A 16,213-nucleotide genomic window follows, 5' to 3' on the forward strand; every position below is an offset into this window, starting at 1 on the left:
GTATTCCAGTTCCATGTTCTTTACAGAATAAAGCCTTGTTACTGTGGTTTGTCTGAGTGGGTCTGATCTGAGGTGATCACACACTGACACACAACGCAGAGCACATAAAGAAGTCTCAGGCCCAGTTTCCCAAAGTTATGTACAAAGTCTCAAGTCAGGCTTCCTATATCTTGAACAACCTCATACTGGGCCAGTGAACAGGGGAGGGGACTACACCCCTACCATCACAAATGAGCTTATGTAATTCTTCTCCCAGGTGGAAATACTCTGAGAAATCCTTACTGATCAAGGACCTAACTTTACTTTACAACTAATGAAAGAACTGTGTAATCTACTGAGGGTAATGTCACTCAGCACATCAACTTACCATCCCAAACTGATCACATCACAGAACTTTCATGGTGATGTTAAAGAAGTTTGTAGCATTGGATCCCCAACACAGACACTGGGACACAACTCTTCCCCTGCCTTCTTTTTGCTATCAGGAAAGACCCACACACACAAAAAAAGGTCCAGCAGTGAGTGTTCAAACTGGGTGATTGAGTGTTTTTGTTACTACCAAGTTTCAGTTCCAGCTACTGGTTCAATGGCAGGGACCATTTGAGGTACTGAGACATGTAGGACTCATTGACGATGAGGTTCAGCACCCAGAGAAGAAAAAGGAGACTTTGATAAGAACATAAGACTGGCCACATTGGATCAGACCAATGGTCCATCTAGTCCAGTACTCTGTCTTCTGACAGTGTCCAAGTGCTTCAGCGGGAAAGAACAGGACAGGGCAGTTATTGAGGGATTCATCTCCTGTTATCAAGTGCCAGCATCTGGCGATCAGAGGCTAGAACACCCAGAGCATGAGGTTATGTCCCTGAACAAACTAGCTAATAGACATTGATGCACCTTGTTGCCAAGAAGGCCAAAGGCTTAGTGGGCTGCATTAGTAGGAGCATTGAGTGTGTGGGGAGGGGGATTTGATAGCAGCCTTCAACTACCTGAAGGGGGTTCCAAAGAGGGTGAAGCTCGGCTGTTCTCAGTGGTGGCAGATGACAGAATAAGAAGCAATGGTCTCAAGTTGCAGTGGGGGAGGTCTAGGTTGGATATTAGGAAAAACTATTTCACTAGGAGGGTGGTGAAGCACTGGAATGGGTTACCTAGGGAGGTGGTGGAATCTCCTTCCTTAGAGGTTTTTAAGACCCAGCTTGACAAATCCCTGGCTGGGATGATTTAGTTGGGGATTGGTCCTGCTTTGACCAGGGGTTGGACTAGATGACCTCCTGAGGTCTCTTCCAACCCTGGAATTCTATGTTTCTATGAACTATTCTCCATTAATTTTCTAATTCTTTTGTGAACTCCGTTAGTCTTGGCCTTCACAGCATCCTCTGGCAAAGAATTCCACAGGTTGACTGTGCGTTGTGTGAAGAAATGTTTCCTTTTGTTTGTTTTAAACCTGCTGCCTATTAGCACAAGAACTAGGTGGCACCAAATGAAATTATGTGAAGGAGTAAACAACACTTCTGTATTCAATTTCTCCATACGAGTCAGTTTTATAGATCGATACTATATCCTTTCTTAGTCATAAGAATGGCCAGACTGGATCAGACTGTAGGTCCATCTAACCCAGTATCCTGTCTTCCAAGACTGGCCAATGTCAAGTGCTTCAGAGGGAATGAACTGAACAGGTAATCATCAAGTGATCCATCCCTGTCACCCACTCCCAGCTTCTGGCAAATAGAGGTTAGGGACACCATCCTTGCTCGTCCTGGCTAATAGGCACTGATGGACTCTTTACCAGAGGATGTTGTGAAGACCAAGACTATAATTGATGCCTACTGCCTTTGTGCCTTAACAACCTGAGTCCCATTCAATGTGGAAGGAGACTGGGCACTTATTTCACATCTGTGCCTCTGAAAATCTCCCTCCACCCTCCCTATGCTAATTACAGCCTGTGCATTTTCTCTCGCAGCCCACAGGCTTCAGGGCACATGCTGATCACTGAAGATGCTCAGGAAGCTGTTTCTGCCAATGGCACGGTACTGCGCTATGGGGATTTACGACTGAGCAGGGCAATCTGTGCTGCCCTCGGTCAGACAGAGGCTATCAGATGGGAGGGGCTGTTACTCTGTGTTGGAAACAAGGATCTGCGAGAGCCTTTCCATTGCATGTCACATTCTTGGGGATTCAGCACAGGGCTCGTCACCTGGGAGGGGAGGAGAAGATGCTCAGACTCTATGACAATGAGCAGCAGCAGGGAAATGCTGATAGATAAATGAGTACGTCTAAGCTTTGGCTCTTCCTTTTCTCTCTGCACCACTCTATCAAGTCTGCAAGATTCAGTTTGCCCTGACAATCTGAGTGTCTACCATTGACAAATCATTCATTCACTCCCGGGGGAGGCACTTGAGCTGCAGTTCTCCAGGATTCATTTTCTGCTCATCCCACAGCTCACGAAGCTGAGGGAATTGTCTGGGAGTCCTGCCAACCCAAAAGTCCTCAGGGTCTGTACAAGGGAATCATAAAGGTTGCTGTCCAACACAGAGTGTCAGACATGTGGGATTCATATGCTGATACTCAGAGCTCTGCCTTCCTGTCACAATAAGGAGATTTCCACTCTCTGCTGAGCGGGATTTCGGTGAGTTGCCTATATCTGCATTAAAGTTAGTGCTAAGGGCTCAGGAAGTGTTCAAGGGTTCAAGTCAAAAACCATCTGGACTGGAATTCACCAGCACAGTTAATTGAACTGTTTAGTATCGTCAGAAGCACCAAGGGATTTACCTGGTAAAATTGGAACTACAAAATTATTGTAAATAGTTTAGACACATATTTGTTTTTAAGATCAGTTCCTTCAGACTCTTCCAGAGCTCCACACAATAGCGCTTTCTGTAGCAGGATGTGAAGCTGTGATTTTTACAGCTGAGAGCCAAAAGTTAAACACTAAGGTTGAAATCTTGATCCCATTCAGTTCAATGGCAGAATTCTCAACAGGACCCTAAAGCCAAACGTAGGGACTTAAATAAATGGCCTGATTCACACTGTCCATGAGTCTCCAGTGACTTTAACTGGAGTCATCCGGTGGCCTCTATGGATGGGTGAGCTTGTTTGGACCAAAGAAGATCTGACAGGAGAGTTGCTGAAATCTCAAGCTTGCAGGCTTAGAACTGGTGTGAGAAGCAAGTTTTGAAACAAAGGGTTCCTGTCATACACTAAAGCTAAATAAGGCTGTGGGTGACAGCATTGGTTGTTCACTCCCCACACAAAAGGACTCTTGAAAAAAGACTGAACTGGGGGAAGTGCTGGACCCAGGCTAATGGGATTTCTCGCCTGTGTATGGGAACCTGAGAAACCCAAGCTCCAAAGCAAATGCAGGATGTGTAGCCTGATTTGGGGTGTGTTAGTAACGTTGATTTGATTTATTCACTTAATCTAATTGCATTTGATTAATTTTAATTAATTAATAACGTTAAAAATAATATTAATAATTATTATGGGTATTAATTAGTGTGGGTTTTGGCTCGCCAATTTGTTTGATCAGAAGATAAAGTTCATCCTGAATTAGGCTTCACAGAGTTTATAAAAGGACCTTTTGGGGGTATGACAGGAAGCTCACACTGAGACAGATATAGTCATAAAGACCTTTTTTTAAAATCAATGAAATAGTGAGCAAGTGGTAAAACAGTTAGAATTACAGAGTTACAATTGTATTACTGTTATTCAAGAGATACAGATGATAATACAATATTATGTGCTGCAAACTTTGTTAATACTCACACTTTGTTTTAATAACCGGGTGTTGGAAGATATTGACCACGCCTGTGGCAGAGGAACCTCTAGCAGATATCAACCACACCTCTAGCAGAGGAAGCTAAATGCAGAGCTGTTAAAGCTGTTTACTTTTTAACTTAACTCAATAAGTTTTAAACTGTAAATAAGGCGTAGGGGAACCCAAGCTTAGTCTAGTCCCTTAAAACAAAGTTTGAAAAGAAATAAAGGATGGCCTATTAATAGTTAATAGCCATCATAGAGGGGTAGCATCGATACGTTGTTGAAGGTGGAGGCAAATGAAGAGTAGACAGAAGTAGATAGGCAGGTAAATTGCCTCCCTAATAGCGAGATGCATCACCTCTTTATAGGGCATTGGTCGGAAATCCTTCCTCTTATTCCCAAATTTCATTCTTCCCCCACAGAAACGTTAGGGTACACTTACCCCATAGGCTAATGTGTATGTGCGTATGCATGACTGGTATGTATGCACGTGTGGTGTACTTGTTAGGTCTGTGGAAAAATCCCCTTTGCCATCCTCCCTTGTCTATTAGTTTAGGCAAAAGGTCTCTAGACATCTGCGAGGGTGTTTTATCTGTTTTTACTTTTCTTGGTAACGGTCTCCAAATCTGCTAATTTTGCCTTAGCTTAACATACAGGGTTTTGGCCTGTAAGTCTTTTGCATTATAGCCAAACTATATAAATGTATAAGCCTATTACATCAAATACTCAAATTTATAAGAAAATATATATTTATACAAATAAGCAGATTAATCCTTAGGGCTACAGTTGTGCCTTGAGATTCTGCCAGATGGCTTGTATTATCAATCAGGTTGAGAAATTGCTAATTCATAATCAATCTAACTTGGAACCCATCACACTTTGTCATCAGCTGCTTCAATCTCCCATCACGCTCTGACCCCTCTGTCCGTACTCTCCTTCCACAACCCAGCTTGCCCCAATTCCAACAGCACACTGGTCTCCAGTATCTCATTCCTGGCTCCAACAACCTCTCAGTCTCCCCACAGCTCTTCCTTTGCAGGAGGTGAGGTGCCTCTTATCACACCTGCCCCCTTGGCTAGGAGGTAATCAGTGACTGTGTCTCACCGGTGAGGAATCTCATACATGAGTGGCAAAAGCCAAGGCACTTGTGTGGCTTCTCTTGTTACACCCATATGCAAGGCATGGTGTTTCAAGGACTGTTAAACAGGAACAACTCGCAAGCTGAGAAGTATGCACATTATATAATGAGAGTGGTCAATTTTGGGACATGGTAATATGAGGGCCTAGATAAATACAGCTGCAATATGGAGAAACTACTGGGACACAGACGTTAAACCCAGAATGCTCTGGGACCATTTGCTAGCCAGCCCTACTAGCCATTCATGCTGATTGTTGTACATTCATTCCTCACTGCAGACACTTTATAGGGTCAAATCATTATTTTTCTCACCCAAAATGTTCATCCATGCAGTGCCTCATGGGATCCCTCAGCCTCATGAAATACACACCTAGTGTAACATTTTCAAGTCGCCATGGTCACATGACAATTTCTCCTTATAGGGCTAAATTCAACCTGGTCACGAATAGAAAATTTGCCTTCAGTAAGCTGAGACATGAGCTTGCAGGAAAATGCCTCCAGCTGACTTCAGATGACATGTTAGGAGATTCAAAAGCCAGAAGGGACCATTGTGATCATCTTGTCAGTATAACACAGGCCTGAGAATTTCCCCAAAATTATTCCTAGAGCATATCTTATAGAGAAACATCCAACCTTGATTTCAAAATTCTCAGTGATGAAAAATCTGCGAGGCCCCTCGGAAAATAGTTCCAATGGTTAATTACAGTCACCGATAAAAAATTTATGTCTCACTGTTTAAAAATGTCATCTTATTTCAATTGTTCACCTTCAGCTTCCAGCCACTGGATCCTGTTACACCTCTGTATACTGGGCTGAAAAGCCTATTATTAAATATTGTGTTCCCCATGTATGTACTTACAGACTGTTATCAAGTTAGCCCTTGACCATCTTTGTTAAACAATATAGATTGAGCTCTTTAAGTCTATTACTATAAGGCAGGTTTTCTCATCTTGTACTAATTCTTATCACAATTATCTGAACCCTCTTCAATGTACCAACATCAGTCTTTAACCCCGGACACCAGAACCGGACACAAGATTCCAGCTGCAGTTCGAGCAGTGTAAAATACAGAGGTAAAATAAGTTCTCTGTCTCTCCTTGCGATTCCTTTGGTTATCAGCAAAGATCATATTGGCTGTTTTGGCCACAGGGTCACAATGGGAGCTCATGTTTAGCTAATTATCTCTTCAGGCTCCCTAATCTTTTTCACAGTCATTGCACTTCCTATGATAGTTCACCATCCTGTAAGCATCACCTGCATTCTTTGTTCCTAGATGTAGATATCTACATGGCTATATTAGAATGCATATTATTTGCTACTACCCTGTTTACCAACCAATCCAGATTTCTCTGAATCAGTGACCTGTCCTCTTCTTTATTTACGTTCCCCCAATTGTTGTGTTATCTGCAAACTTCAGGTATGAGAAGGGCTAGAAGCTGATTTGCTGACACATGTCTCTGCTTACACTTGTCAGTAAACATCTCTAACTTATGTCTCAGACAAAGCTGGGTGCCTGCAAGACAGTGTCCCACCAAAAGAAACAAGGGAAGTAACAGAGATGCAGGCCTGGAACTCTGAATATCAAGACCTTTGTGCACATTCTGCTGAGCACAGAGTCATAACCCAGCACGATAACCTCTATTTCCCTGAGGGAAACTTGGCTCCTTTGCAATATAGGAATGGCATTGTGGACTAGACCTATGGTTCATCTAGACCAATGGCCTCTCTCTGACAGTGACAGCCCTAGGAGCTGCAGAAGAAAGTGTAAGAAACCCAGCAGTAAGTGGATGGAGGCAGATAACCTGACAGTCCTGAGAGCATTGCCCTAATGCGTAACAGCTAGAGATTGGCTTGTGCCCTGAAACACATCAGCATACAGGCTTTCCAAAATATTTATTTAGCTGTAACTATTCTAACTGGGTAATCTTACTATCTATGTAAATGTCCAAACCCTTCTTGATTCTTACTTAGCTCATGGCCTCAACAACCTCTTGTGGCAATAAGTTTCTCAGTCAAATTAGGCACTGCATGGAGAATGCATTCTATTTGTATCTGTTTTGAATTGGCCACGGTTCAGTTTAATTGAATATCCTCTTGATCTTGTGTTATGAGACAGGGAGAACACGTTCTCGATCAGCTCTCTACCAATGAGTATTTCATGGACTTTTCTCATGTCCCTTCTTATTCATGTCCTTTGTAAGGTAACAATCCCAGTCTTTTCCACCTATCTTCATATGAGTTTCCCCCAGGCCCTTAATCATTCTTGTTGCCCTTCCCCAAACCTCTCTGGTCCTGCAATATTCTGTATGAGAAGGGTGCCTGGTACTACATGGAGGAGTGCAGTGAATGGTGAAACGTTGACTGATCTCAGGGCATTGTATTTTCTGTATGATTTTCCACCCCACTCCTCCTGAATCCCAATATTTTGCTCAGTTTCTGTCCCTGCTTGCACTGTGAGTAGGGTTTCACAGAGCTGCATACCATGATGCCCAGGTCCCTGTAAGGATTTTAAGGAATTCAGGTTTTTACCTCCAATGGGCATACACACTGCGGTCAGTGACACTGAAATTCATCTGCCAGCATGCTGGCCGTGTACCTCCTCCCTCTGAGGAGTTCTCTGGACTTGACTATGACTGAAATATTCTGGTGCCATCTGTAAATGTTGGCAACTAACTGCTCACCCCCCTTTCTAGATTGGTAATAACTATAAAAATATTTACTGTAATAATTGTTATAAAGTGAATAATCCCCCTTGATGTGCTTCTCTCCCCTCACAGACACCTGGAGCATCTCTGAGCCTAATTGATACATCAACCATCTCATGGCAGTTTTCAACCTCACCCCCTCTGACCCTTCAACATTCATCCTAAAGGGAATCCCTGGTCTGGAAGCTGCCCACATCTGGATTTCCATCCCTTTCTCTATATTCTACATTATTGGCCTGTTGGGAAATTTCACAGTTCTGTTTGTTGTAGGCAAAGAACAGACCCTGCACAAGCCAATGTACCTTCTTCTCTGCATGCTGGCAGTCACAGATATCGGCATTTCTACATCCACCGTGCCAAACACACTGTGTATATTTTGGTTCTATTTGAAAAGCATTACTGTGGGTGGCTGCCTCACCCAGACATTCTTCCTACACGCGGTTTATACGATGCACTCAGCCGTCCTCGTGACAATGGCCTTTGATCGCTATGTTGCTATATGTAACCCACTAAGATACGCCACCATCCTCACCAACACACGAATAGCTAATCTAGGGCTTGTGGGTTTGATAAGAGCTGTTCTCTTCATTCTGCCCATGCCCCTGCTCCTCAGCAGGTTGCCATTCTGTGCCAACCGCATTATCCCTCATACATACTGCGATCACATAGCTGTGGCAAAGACGTCATGTGGGGACATCACAGTGAACAGGATGTACGGCTTGGTGATAGTGTTTTTAGTCATTGGGTTAGACCTGAAACTCATTGTCCTGTCGTATGGTCTGATTATCAGGGCTGTCCTCAGAATCTCCTCTAAGAAAACCCATCAAAAAGCCCTCAACACCTGCACAGCCCACATCTGTGTGGTGCTGATTTCTTATGTTTCTGTCCTCTTCACCACTCTGACACACCGGTTTGGTCAGGGCATCGCTCCCCATGTTCACATCATCTTGGCAAACCTCTATGTCCTTCTCCCCACCATGCTTAACCCTATCATTTATGGGGTTAAAATTAAAGAGCTTCGTGACAAAGTGGTTAAATACATCTGCAGAATGTGATCGCTGGGGGAACTGACTTTAAACATGTGTGACAAGAGGGCAAAATGATATCTCCTTGTTAATCACGGGTGTTCATTCCTAGTTTGGCTGAACACACCATTGTGGAAGTTCACAGTCTGAGAAATTCCTCACACCTAATGTCTTATCATTCCATCACCAAGCACTGCTCTCTCTGTTGCTGAGTTCCCTCTCTCTGAGCATCTCCTGATCTTTCAGTGTCACCCATTAGCTTCCATTCTCTATCCTGCTGTCCCTTGGCCTTTCTGTGAGTTCCAGACTACAGAACATACTGCAGTTTTCTGAACCAAGGTGACTTTCCTGTGTCAACAGGGTCCTTGTCCGTTAAACTCAATGAAGCCACATTTTCTGATAGTCAAAGAAAAGTAAAGCAACTACAGCACTGCATGAGAGTTGTGAAACTGTGTGTTTTTGAGAACTGTAATGTGTTTTCCTAAATTTGGGCGGGTGTTCACCAGAATATGATCAAACCAGCAGTAACCATATTTTGTGCACTCAGCCACTATGAACTAACAAGATAGAACTCCTCATAGTTCAGGGTTAATTGGAAAGCAGGCTTTTAGATGCAAGATCAAAATTCAGGTGGCAGTTTCTGCTAATCAGAATGGGAGAAAGGGAAAGACAAGTATATAAGTGAGAATCAAAGGTGATAAATGGATAAAAACCTTGAGTGTCGATACCTCTGATATTAGATGCTTATTGAAAGGTCAAAAAAGAGATGATCCAGTAGGGGTCGTTATGTGCTATGTGTGTTGTTCAAAGTATAAAAGATTAGCTAATACAGTGCACTTTGGAGCAGTCGTCTGAAGCCATCTTGAGAAACATTTTTCCTAAACACCATTTTAACCCAGCAGATGAAAAACTGGTCTCTGTGAACCTGCTGTTAATTACTCAATACCATTCCAGATGTTAGACATAAGCAATAGGTTTAGAGCAGCCCAGATATTTACTTATGTGTTGTTAGTATATAGGCTTGTTTGCCAGCCTGAGATAGAATTTTGGGTTTGACTTTTTGATACTCTCATATCTTACATTAATATGTATGAAGAAGAATGAACAAAGACTCTGTGTGTTGCATTTCCCACAACCAGATGGGGCTTTTAGTACAATGAGAAAAGCTAAGGGTAGCGCTAAAGTGCTACAGGGTATGGGGGGAGTATAACCTATGAGCATACACTGGAAGGCTGCTGGCTCTTCTCTCAAGGCAAGGCAAATATGTCCTATTCCTGGCCATATCCCAACCTGATTCCTCATCCTTCCCACAGAATACAAAAGGCGTGGGACCAAGACCCTAGATTCATGACTTTCCAAAATGGAACATGACCATAAGTTGCCAAGGGCGTGCGTTGTAGGTATATCTGAGGCTGCTAAGAAGGAGGAAATGGGAATGGGGAGGGGGGATTGAGGACACAGGGCAAGGCTCTGCGGCGTCAGAACTGGGAATGGGACAGTGGGAAACAAGGCTCTGTGGAATACATGCCATGCTTGCTGGAAACGAACCCCAGCATCACATTGTCGGCACTTCAGATTTCTGCTTTCTGTCTGTGTGACAAGAACAAAGGGGAGGGGGTGAAGGGAAAGCCCTCTACCATGTGTGCTTAAATCTAATAAATTGCAATGCTAGACCCCAGCATGCTTACTAGCATTTAATCCTTGATCAGACAGAATTGCTGTGTTCCTACTGATTTATGCCTGATACCACAGGGAGTGAAATAGTTAAGTTGCCCCTTCTGGAGGTTCTGAAAAACCTGGGCAACAGTCTGCAGTGTTAAACTATGACATCACCTTGGAATCAAATAACTTACTGCTTTGCACAGCTGATGTTACCATTGCTGTTGTCCAAGATGTCAAAATGAGGTGTTGAGATTGTTAGCGATGGATAGGAGCAGAAGGACCCAGAAATGGATTGAGTAAATGAACTCCTTTATTGCAGTAGTTGTTCCCTTTAATCCAACCCGTCAAGTAAGCAAATGGGGTTAACTACATTACACATTTTTATTTCTGCTGTTGGGGTGGGAATAACTCCAGAGGAGCCCACCACAGTAGAATTTAATTTGAGAAAGGGAACTACTCAAAAATGAGGCAAACAGAAATGAAGAGGGTACAGTGCCAAAAGTGAAACGCCTGCAAGATGCATGGAAACTTTTTGAAGACACCATCAGAGAGGCTTAATTTAAATGTATACCCCCAAATTAAAAAATATAGTAAGAGGTCCAAAAAAGTGCCACTGTGGCTAAACAAAAAAAAGTTTAGCTCAGTGGGTAGTGTTGATGGCTCCATGTCTAGTTGGCAGCTGGTATCAAGCGGAGTGCTGCAAGGGTTGGTCCTGGCGCCGTTTTTTCCCCCCCAATATCTACATTAATGATCTGGAGGATGGCGTGGACTGCACTCTCAGCAAGTTTGCAGATGACACTAAACTGGGAGGAGTGGTTGATACACTGGAGGGTAGGGACAGGATACAGAGGGACCTAGACAAATTAGAGGATTGGTCCAAAAGAAACCTGATGAGGTTCAACAAGGACAAGTGCAGAGTCCTGCACTTAAGACGTAAGAATCCCATGCACTGCTACAGACTAGGGACCGAATGACTAGGCAGCAGTTCTGCAGAAAAGGACCTAGGGGTTACAGTGGATGAGAAGCTGGATACGAATCGACAGTGTGCCCTTGTTGCCAAGAAGGCTAACGGCATTTTGGCCTGTATAAGTAGGAGCATTTCCAGCAGATCGAGGGATGTGATCATTCCCCTCTACTCAGCACTGGTGAGGCCTCATTTGGAGTACTGTGTCCAGTTTTGGGCCCCACACTACAAGAAGGATGTGGAAAAATTGGAGAGAGTCCAGCGGAGGGCAACAAAAATGATTAGGGGGCTGGAGCACATGAGTTACGAGGAGAGGCTGAGGAAACTGAGATTGTTTAGTCTGCAGAAGAGATGAATGAGGAGGGATTTGATAGCTGCTTTCAACTACCTGAAAGGGGGTTCCAAAGAGGATGGAACATGGTTGTTCTCAGTGGTAGCAGATGACAATACAAGGAGCAATGGTCTCAAGTTGCAGAGGGGGAGGTTTAGGTTGGATATTAGGAAAAACTTTTTCACTAGGAGAGTGGTGAAGCACTGGAATGGGTTACATAGGTGTAGGGATATTAAAGAAGGTTTATATTAGAAATGAAAGTGATTCCCCATAATTGCTCCCACATAATTTACATCCATAATTTAAATCTCATAGCATTACCAAGTAAAATATCTTTTGGATTTATTGTTAACTTACAAGCTACTGTCTGTGTGAAACTTGTAAGCCATTGATTGCATCTGTTCTCAGAAAGATACTTTATTGCTATGTAAAACTTGCAGTCAATTGACTCTGTTCTCTAAGCATGCTCTGTAATTGATACTTTGTAATTGACCACCGCTGTGAGAGGTGAGCCAGCATTTGACTCTGCGCTCCAAGCAATACTCTGTAATTGATATGGTGTAAACAAACACAGTATGCCCTTAATTAACCCTCCACTCAAAATGGTACATTGTAATGGCAACTGCTCTTAGAGGCAGCACAGAAAAAAACCCACTCTCCCTCTGTATTCAAAGGGCAGGGAGTCTCAAATAAATTAGTAACATCCCGAAAGTGGTGGGGACAGTAACCTAAATGTGATTAAAAGAAGGAATGTACGTGAATGAATGCTTGGTTTACATGAATGGTCAGGGAGGTGCCAGCCGAGGAATGCAGTATCCGTTGGCTGAAGAAGGCCTTAAGTGGGAACAACCAGATGACCCCGGCAAACTGGAATCCACCCCGCCATCTCAAAGGATGAGAAAAAACAACATCTGACAGCACGGAGCCATCAGGAATGTGCTACCTGCTGATTGATTCAGCAACAGCAGGATGAAGCAATTCCCATAGACTGACATAGCAATAAATCCCTATAAAAATGGACTCTAAAGATTAAGAACTTTGAGTCTCTGGTTCTGCTACCACCCTCCAGGAGCATCAGGTGCGCATCTTACATGGACTCGACTCCACTCTCGTGGACAGGATACCTGGCCAGTATTCTGTCACGAGCAACTTCCAGGCTGGTAACTATAACATCTATACAGAACTTGGATGAATGATTGTGTGAATGAAAATATATATAAGTAGTAATAGGAATAAGTAGTCAAACAACGTTGTTTACTGTTTTGTTTTATTATTGTATTTAAACGTGACATAAATGTCTTTTCCCCTTTAATAAGATCCTGCTGGTTTTTATTTTATTGGTATAACATACAGAGGTGGTGGAATCTCCTTCCTTAGAGGTTTTAAAGGCCCGGCTTGGCAAAGCCCTGGTTGGGATGATTTAGTTGGGGTTGGTCCTGCTTTGAGCAGGGGGTGGGACTAGATACCTCCTGAGGTCCCTTCCAACCCTGATATTCTATATTCTACGAGAAGACAGGATTCTGGGCTAGATGGACCTTTGGTGGAACTCAGTATGGCCATTCTGACGTTCTTATGTAGAACAACCTCTCCCCTAGTAGTTTTCCCCACCTTCTGAAATAATAGAAAAAAAAATGTCTCCAATACATTCCAAGAACTTGTTGGATAATCTGTGCCCTGCTATGTTATTTTCCCAACAGATATCAGAATAGATGAAGTTCCCCATAACTCTGCAGTCCTGTGCTTTGGATGATTTTGTTGATTATTTTAAAAAAGCCTCATTCATCTCTTCTTCCTGGTTAGGTGGTCTGCAGTAGACCCTTATGATGACATCAATCCTGATTATACACCTTTTATTCTTACCCAGAGACCTTCAACAAATCTGTCTCCTATCTCCATCTTAACCTCAGTCCAAGTATATACTTTTTTATTATTATATAAGGCAACGCATCCACTCTATTTTTCATTCCCATCTTTCCTGAGCAAGCTTTACCTTCCTATACTAATATTCCAGCCATGCATATTATCCCACCAAGTCTCTGTGATGACAACTGTGTCAATGGTTCTCAAACTTTTGTACTGGTGTCCCATTTCACATAGCAAGCATCTAGGCAACCCCCACCTATAAATTAGAACACTTAAATATATTTAAGATCATTAAAATGCTGGAGGTGAAGCGGCATTTGTATGGAGGCAGACAGCCCGTGACCCATATGTAAGAACCTTGTTAGCCCCTGAGGGGACCCAATTCCTAGTTTGAGAACCACTGAACTATGTAAAGGTTGTTTTTTATTTATTAGCATTTTGAGTTCTTCCTGATTATTCTCTATACTTTTCACATTAATACACAGATATGTAAGATACTGACTTATTTCTCACTCTAATTCTGTCTTGTCCCTCCCTTATTCCTGTTATAACAGCCCATGCTCCCCCCAGATTCTGACCCTTCTGCCAGTTCTCCATCTTTTATTTTTATATTATTTTATTTTATTTTACTTACATGTATCACCAATCTGCAGGAGAGGGATGGGAGCAGGCTGCAGCCCCCTGGGTTAGTATGGGGCTCCATCAAGGCTGATTCCCCACTCTGGCATTTCAAGTGCAGAAGGTGGGGACCTGCAAGGACTCTAAAAATTAATACTGGCCACTCCAGGCTGTTATTAAACTCCCAAGATTACAGCTTCTCTCTGACCTTGGATGGGTAGGTGCTGCCACCACTGAAGTGCAAAACACCTTTGAGAGCCCAGGAAGGCGCGCTTGGGAATTCCTTCCTGTGGGATACTCTCAAGCCCTTTAACCCCCCCTCCAGGGAAGAACTGAGACAGGAAAAGAAAGAAGAAACCAGCTGTTGCCACCAGCTAACTAAAAAACATGTGCACAACCCTCTTAAGACACAGAAATCCAATCATGTTCTTGAAAAAGTTAGAGTTTATTAAAACAAGAAGAAAGAAAATGCATCTGGAAACTCAGGTTGTTACTAGATTTTAAAAGAAGCAGCAAAGAATCCTGTGGCACCTTATAGACTAACAGATGTTTTTGCAGCATGAGCTTTCGTGGGTGAATACCCACTTCTTCGGATGCAAGAAGTATTCACCCACGAAAGCTCATGCTGCAAAAACATCTGTTAGTCTATAAGGTGCCACAGGATTCTTTGCTGCTTCTACAGAACCAGACTAACACGGCTACCCCTCTGATACTAGATTTTAAAAGAGCATCTGCAGGAATTAAGCATCAAGAATAGCTTCTTGGGGTCCAGCTTCAAGGTTACCAAGCAAACCAAACCCACCTGGGTTTATCACAGAGGAATTCACAAGCCATAAAGAAATAAAAAGAGAGAAACCCAATCACATCTTCCTAGACATTTCCTGATCTACTTACATATCTGGGTATGATACGGATGATTTTTCATACCTGGCCTCAAGCTTCTTACAGTACAGCTGCTGCCTGTTTCTCTGCAGCCAAGAGAACAACAAACAGACAAAAGGGGAGGGTTTTTTTTCACAATTTTAAAAAGTTCTAGCCTTCCTATTGGCTCTTTTGGCCAGGTGCCCACTCCCTTCTTTTTACCTATGCAGAGCAGTGAGACTTTTTAACCCTTTACAGGTAAGGCAATTCGGGTACAGCTGCTAAGGAGGATTCTATAGCTAACTGAATAGTTGGCTGATCACAAAAGGGAGCTGCCCCCCGCCATATATCACAGGTGCTAACCTGTGTGGAGCCAGGTGTGTGCTCCCCTACCTGCTATCAGTACAGGGCGGAAAGAGCAAGCTTTTCCGTGGACAAGTGTGGAGCTTTTAAGGGAGGATAGTGCAGCCCACCACCACTGCAACCTAGATAGCCTGGAGGCCCCAAGCCCTCAGCTAGGACATATAGACCTGCTGGAATGCACACCCCTCATCCTTCCCCGCACCAACCTCAGCCACCCATCCCAGAGATCCAGCCCAGCCCCACTCCAGGCATGGCTCTAACGCAGGGGGACCTCTGTCCTGGGAGAGCGTAGAGCCCTGTGCACCCCTGTTCCCACTGGAGGAGTTACGTGGGTGAGCGTCTGCCTGGTCAAGCTGCAGCTTGGTTTCACTCTCGCCAGCGCTGTCTCTCTCTTGTCTGGCTGCCTGCCTGCCTCTGTAAGCCCAGCTGGCTCTTGGTTGGCAGATCAGACCAGGTGGGAGGTATCAAACTGCGACCCCTTTAGTGTGTCACCCTGGCTCGTCGCCCGGACTGCCCAGGACACACACTGGGTCTGACCCGCAGTCTCGTGGTGATCACTTAGGACAGGGGTTAGGGTGCCCCCACTCTGGGGCACTCTCTCTGCACCAGCACTTCCCTGACCTGCAATCACTGCATGACATTCAAACCACATACAATTTCTTAAACAGCAATGGTCAGAAAAATAAGGAATACATGGAAAAAAGTTCAGGGAAACAAGGAACCTGCTCTATGGGAACCACCCAAAACACTCATCTCTGGGATGTAAGAAAAGTTCTCAGTCTGTTCCTCACATGTGCCAGGCCTCCCTCCCATCTCTGGATGCACTGTGCAGATACCACGGGTAAAACACTTGCTCTAGGTGGCAGGTCCCTTCCCCCCAGCATCATCCCCCTGCCCCCATTGAGTTCACATCCCCCTCTCTGAGTC

At 43.8% G+C, this 16,213-nt stretch overlaps 1 protein-coding gene across 1 annotated transcript; it reads left to right on the forward strand.

Annotated features, from left to right (window-relative positions):
- Positions 1-7,715: 7,715 nt before the first annotated feature.
- On the forward strand, positions 7,716-8,654 carry LOC123371778 (putative olfactory receptor 52P1). The gene has a single exon (XM_045019657.1). The coding sequence runs from the start codon at positions 7,716-7,718 to the stop codon at positions 8,652-8,654; it is 939 nt and encodes a 312-aa protein (XP_044875592.1).
- The last annotated feature ends 7,559 nt before the right edge of the window (positions 8,655-16,213 follow it).

The sequence above is a fragment of the Mauremys mutica genome, chromosome 1, assembly GCF_020497125.1.
Source record: "Mauremys mutica isolate MM-2020 ecotype Southern chromosome 1, ASM2049712v1, whole genome shotgun sequence".
NCBI classification, from domain to species: Eukaryota; Metazoa; Chordata; order Testudines; family Geoemydidae; genus Mauremys; species Mauremys mutica.

Coding starts and splice junctions, on each gene's coding strand:
- LOC123371778 (XM_045019657.1), top strand. CDS start 7,716: ATGGCAGTTTTCAACCTCACCCCCTCTGACCCTTCAACATTCATCCTA.